Source organism: Eupeodes corollae, chromosome 3, assembly GCF_945859685.1.
Source record: "Eupeodes corollae chromosome 3, idEupCoro1.1, whole genome shotgun sequence".
In the NCBI taxonomy this organism is placed as follows: domain Eukaryota; kingdom Metazoa; phylum Arthropoda; class Insecta; order Diptera; family Syrphidae; genus Eupeodes; species Eupeodes corollae.
Window position 1 is genome coordinate 49,357,319 of NC_079149.1, and position 6,000 is coordinate 49,363,318.

General features: G+C 32.0%; 1 protein-coding gene and 1 long non-coding RNA gene across 3 annotated transcripts; both read left to right on the top strand.

Annotated features, from left to right (window-relative positions):
- Positions 1-2,166: 2,166 nt before the first annotated feature.
- On the top strand, positions 2,167-3,073 carry LOC129951100 (uncharacterized). The gene has a single exon (XM_056063111.1). The coding sequence runs from the start codon at positions 2,812-2,814 to the stop codon at positions 2,968-2,970; it is 159 nt and encodes a 52-aa protein (XP_055919086.1). The 5' UTR covers positions 2,167-2,811; the 3' UTR covers positions 2,971-3,073.
- A 1,741-nt stretch (positions 3,074-4,814) lies between these two features.
- LOC129950325 (uncharacterized) lies at positions 4,815-5,752 on the top strand. 2 transcript variants are annotated; one of them, XR_008782102.1, is made up of 2 exons: positions 4,815-5,207; positions 5,269-5,752. It is a non-coding gene; the product is annotated as an uncharacterized LOC129950325 (long non-coding RNA). The 2 variants fall into 2 exon arrangements; XR_008782101.1 differs by having other exon boundaries at positions 5,285-5,752.
- The last annotated feature ends 248 nt before the right edge of the window (positions 5,753-6,000 follow it).

The following is a 6,000-nucleotide window of genomic DNA, read 5'->3' on the forward strand; positions in this document are numbered from 1 at the left end:
TTTTACATATAATATTAAATGAAATTGTACGAAAAATAAATAAATCGTAGATTAATAAATAAGTTCAACTTTCAGTTAATTAAAATAAACACGATCGATTGTCATTCTGACAAAAATTGACTTGACTTAATAGTTAGGGAGTTTTTTCTTGACTTTCAACTTTCAGTTAATTAAAAAAAACATGATCGATTGTCATTCTGACATAAGTTGATTTGCCTTGACAGTTATGGAGATTTTTCTTGGCTATCTTTCCAGTCAAGTTTCCAATAAAGTTGCCTTAATAAAAGACAATTTTTTGGCAGCTGGCCAATCCGATGCAAGAAACTTGCCTTATTTTCAAGTCCCTTATGTCGCCTGAACCTGCCCATTCGCATTTATTACAACCATAAACTGACAAACGATATAACGCTCCAAATCACGTTGCCAGGTTAACTGTGGTTGGTTTTTAGCTACTTGAAATCAATATTTTCTCTAATTGGCGGGCCAGATCACCGGATATGAATATAATTGAAAACCTCTGGTCGCTTTTAACTCCAAAAAAGGAAGCCATCGTAGCAGCTTTAAAAATCTTCCCCGAGATATAATCAGGTTACTTTACACGAACTATTGTTTATGATCCTCCAGAAAATATGACTTTAAGACCAAAAAAAAGAATAAGAAGTTCTAACCTAATTTCGAAGTTCATCGAGTTTAAAAATGCAAAGCACTTTAAATAAAAATCCTAAATTCAAAATGGTGTTAGTAAGGAAAATTTTTCCTTTTTTAAAATATGGTAATCCGTTAATAAAATAAAAAAACCCAACTTAAAAAGACGATTAAGTTATTGGCATACTTTTTCATTCAACGGCGGTAGCGGAACTTCATTTACACTAGGCAGGTTCAGACGGCCGACACAAGAAATCTTTGCAGCATCTGATTTTCCTGCCAGAAAAAAAAATGCGTTTCAACTAAGCCAACTTTATTGGAAAGTTAGCCAAAGATTACAGTTGAAGTTAAGTCCCTTATATGGAGCGGGTTCTACAACATAAGGGACTTCACTTGACAATGCAACTAGTTGGTTTTTCAAGTGTTATGGATTTCAAATTCAGAACTTTACTTTTCAAACCTTTACATTCATTAAAGTTCCTAGTACCAAACAAATTATTGTCTACACAACACTCCTCGTCGTCAGGGAAACTACAAGTCCATTACGATTTGTATTTTGTAATGTAAAAAAATATTTCCTATTTCTTTTCAAAATTGTCAAGGAAACCTTTTACAAAAAACATTAAATAAAGCTGTATAGAAAATAAAAAAAACATAGAATAATAAAGTTCAGCTTTCAGTTGTATGAAAAAACATGATCAACTGTCATTTTGATAGAAGTAGACTTGACATAAAAGTCAGGGAGATTTTTCTTGACTAACTTTCCAGTCATCTTTCCATATAAGTTGCCTTAATTGGAATGTAATTTTTTGGCAGCTGGCCAATCAGCTACTAGAAACTTAACTAACTTTTAAGTCCCTTATTCTGAACCTGCTTGGGCTCTATGGATTTAGTTATTAATCCTTAAGCTTTATCAATTTATACATTTTTTACTTCTAACTTTGCATGTTGTACTTAACTCATAAAGAATTTAAAAGACTTCTCTTTCTTAATTTAAACAACAGAAAATAAGTGCTTAGAAAACTGATTACCAAACCTCAAAGTGTATTTCATTGTAAACCAAGTATAGGAAAACATGAATCATTTTCAAAATTTCTAAGTTTTAAGGTATTTTATTTAATAAGCAGTTAAGTCAGAATTTAAAAAGACCAAAACTATATATCTAGATCACAGAAAACAAAGCTACAAAAATGTCTATCTTTTTTAAAATGTACCTGAATTTGGTATTGGAAGATTATAATTGAATGCATCAGTTCCGGGATGAACATTTATTTTGACCTACCCCAATCCGGATAGACGCAGACGAATAGAATTTAAAGTGTTCATGTTTATCTAGTTAAACCTTTAATCAATCCAAAGATTAGCCAAATTGCCTGTTTGAGTACTTATACTTGCACTTAAATGAACACTAAAAATAGACTAAAACATTCTCAAAGTATTCCATTGAATTCTTCAAGCGGAAAACTTCTCAATCAACTCATAAAGTATTCAAATGCGGATATAGATATCCCATTACGAGTATAGAGTTACGTGTCTTAGCATCGTTTCGTCAAGCTAACACAACAGTTTAGCGTACCGGGATTCCCATAAACAATTGAAGAATAAACAACAACCAAAGAAAAACAAATTAACAAAAAAAATATAAACTCACCGTCACCACCTTATCGTGTAAATCTGCAAATGATCGTGTAATTGGTGTAATAATTCAGCGGTAAACATTTCGTGATCTTTCATCAGCCACAAATCAACATCATTTTCATTGTGATATCAAAGTAGACAAAGTTATTTCATATGTACATGTCTTACCCTTGTTGGGTACGGTTGATATGTGTTTTCAGTTTTTGTTTGGGGCTTAGAACTTTTGATGTCTTACAAGAGTATCAAATCTTTCAACTACTGATCGATTGCTTTTGACATATTTTCCAAATTTAAAGCAATTTTCATAAATTTCGTTGTTATATCTTTTTTTCGCTTTTGGATTGCATAGAAGAATTTATGTCGACAGGAAATGGCGGATATATTTTTGTTTAGTATAAAACAGTTGCGTTTGATTCTATTTTAGTCAAAACGCATTCATCGTTTAAGCTTTGAACATTATCTCTAAAAGGAGTCAAGTTCTTACTTTTACCTTCCTACAGTATTAATCTTACAAGAAAAGAAAATATCATGAAGTGGCTAAGTTTGTTCTTCATTTTGGGTTTTTTGGCTTTGATCTCCACGATGGGCAGTGTTACTATGGCAGAACCAATGCCAAGTCCAAGAGGACGTCCGGCCACCACCAAACGTCCACCTTCTTCGGATGACAATGGCGCTGATCGGCGCTAGTCAAATGGGAATTCTATAAAATTTCTTAGATTTACAATAAAAATTGTTGTAAAACATTCTTTTTGTTTGAAAATAAAGCACTTTATTGATCAATGAAAAGATATTCAAAACGTTTGTTTTTTTTACATATATATTTTATCCTAATTTGAATTAAAAAAGTTTCAGATTATTATTGAACAAGGTTTAATTAGGTATTTGATTGACAAATTTGGCATAAGATATTGGAAGTCTGCTTTTCCATTACTTTCACTGAGAAATTATTGGTCTTGCACCAACGAACGTATTTAATTATTTAGAGTACAATTCTGATAGAGAACTGTAAACCCCTTTTTCCTGTGGGGTCAAAGAAATGTTGAAGAAGTAGTTAAGAAGAATTTACACCTAGCTACCACTACTTATCCTTCATAATCTGTCACTGAATTTCATGAAAATGGTTTAACAATAAGAGGGTTCATTTTGAACAGCACGCATTTTGAGCAGCTGGAAGGATAAAAGCGTATTACAATTGTTAAAATTTATTCCACAATTCAAAAACTAAAGCACTTTAGGGTCATCGCGAAGCCGGCAATAGTGAAATCGTTGGAGAAATTTTAGTTGTTGTGACATGTTAATCATGTGAAGAATCAAAACCGAACATTGCTATTTTATTAGATCGTACTGTTGAACAAAACCCAGGCTTAAAAAGCCTTAAGCAATCCCAAGAACTCAGCCAAGTCGATCACCAACAAAGTCTAATTTTCGCTGATAAGTTCCTTGCATAAATAATTACCTTTATCGACGTAACCGATAGGAAAGAAATCAAAGAAACCTTCTAAATATCTTTGACGACATTGCAAATGTCAAACTCAGATTATGCATACCTGAAAAATTTGTTTGTGTTCACATTATTTTCACCCATTTTCTATGACTACCAAGCACTGCGGAAATATGTATTGCCGAATGTTTTAGTATTAACACAAAAAATCTTCGAATCAGAACTTTCTCCGATCCGATCCGAATCGGAGAATATTTTAATAATTGAAACTGTCACTGAAGAAATACAAAAAGTAATATTGGAAAGCTACATTCACAACATATCCTTTTTTAGCACAGTTTTTTAACTGACAGTGTGATTGAACCAGACAAATTGCCATGAACCATGTTTATTTTCAACAAGACGAACACTGTACGTTACATGCAACACAAGCAACAATTGAAATTTTTTAATAATACGGTCTTTGCAAATGATCCATAATTGATTCAAAGCCTTAAATTTTGAATTGATGAAAATAGAGAAGACATTTAGCCGCAATTGTGTGAAATAATTACAGATAATTTCATGAAAAGGATATGGTGCTGCAACTATAGCTCTTGCTGCCATTTAGCTGAAATTGTTTTTCATTGTTTATAACATCTTACAATAAAAAACACGAATTGAATTTCTTAAAAAATAATCGTATTTGTAAGATATAAATTAGACCTCCTATTGGAAAGCCCTGTTTATTACTGTTTTTTCGGGTACTAGTGCGCAGTTAAAAGATCCTTTCCCAAATCCTGGCTTAATTTTTCCTTTACTTTCAACCACCACGAAACATTTCAATCATGTATTCTCATCCTCTTTTAAAGTGTCCGAACAAAAAGCTTATAAAATATATTTTGGGGTAGTTTGGATTCACTTAAGATTTGGGTACTTCGCATCGAAAATTTCATAAATGTATTGTTTGGAGTTTTGATTATTTGTATATTCACTATTATTCCCCTAAATAACGTATGAGTTCATTCCTTCTTATGCATATGTTGTATTTGAAATATAAATTTCATTTGACATAACCAATTACAATATTTACAACTATCAAAATATCTAATTGGAAAACTGTTTACTGATAGTTTTCATCGATAACTGCTTAACTGGTCCCTCAACCTATAATTATATCACCTCACTAATTGCATAGATTTGTCATAACTACAAGATACAAATCTGTCCATAATCCAACTTACACATATGGTATTGAAATTCGTATCTACATTCGTTTGGATTGCGGAAAGCAATGACAAATTTTATAATTGTGCCGAGACACTTTTGCGGTTAGCGATGCGCACTTTCCCAACACTATCACTTAACTGTCATTGTTTTACTTACAAGAAATCCCCTAAGCGCTCTTATTAAAACTTTAACTCTCTCGATCTTGATGTGGATGCAATCAGAGGGCAGTTATAGCTAGCCTAACTTCATAGAGCTTGAGTGGGAACATGAAAAAGTAAGGAGATATTCCAATTGGCGATTGGGGAAACTAATTCAATTGGTTTGGTATATAAAAGACCTTTCATTCAACAGACATCAACATACTAAGTTTCAAAGTGTCAATCGCGCATTCAACAAACACACCAAACATCAACCATCATGAAGTTATCTGTGGTCCTTTTGGTTATTGCCATTTTATCGTGCATCCTTGGCGAAATTGGCTTAGCAGAAGCTACTAAGAAAAAAAGTGTGCAACGTGCAAGCAGCAGTAGACGTGGACATGGAAATGGCAAAGCTGCTCTAGTTAACCGGGTTTCCAAGAAGAAGAGCGGAAAAAAACATGGATAGGCTGTGAAATTTAATTTTTTTTGAATTTTTAATTGTTTTAATTGTGTTTAATCAACAAGTCAATATTTTATTAGAATATTATGTGTCCACAGTCATTTTTAAGTCAAGAAAAATCCGTTTCAACCGAAAAAAAATTTGTTATTAATTATTACATAATTTGAAACCTTGTTTTTCTAATGAATCAATAAATATGCACTAATTTTGTATATGGAACCTCAAGAATTGTTTTTGTATTAAGGTGCATTATTAAACTATTCAAAATTTACGATAGAGATGCTGCTACTGCTAGTAATTGTTTTCGCTTAAAATATAAAAAACAAATATGTATGTACATTTGAAAGATTTCGTGAATTTAGATAGTTATGATCTTCGAATAAGAATTCTTTTTGTAAAGAAACAAGAAAGCTCACCTCCTGAATCTTGAATTAAAACCAAGCAAAAAGCGCATTTTCTATATTAAG

Excerpts from the sequence above, each read along its gene's own strand:
- LOC129951100 (XM_056063111.1), top strand. The coding sequence starts at position 2,812 with ATGAAGTGGCTAAGTTTGTTCTTCATTTTGGGTTTTTTGGCTTTGATC.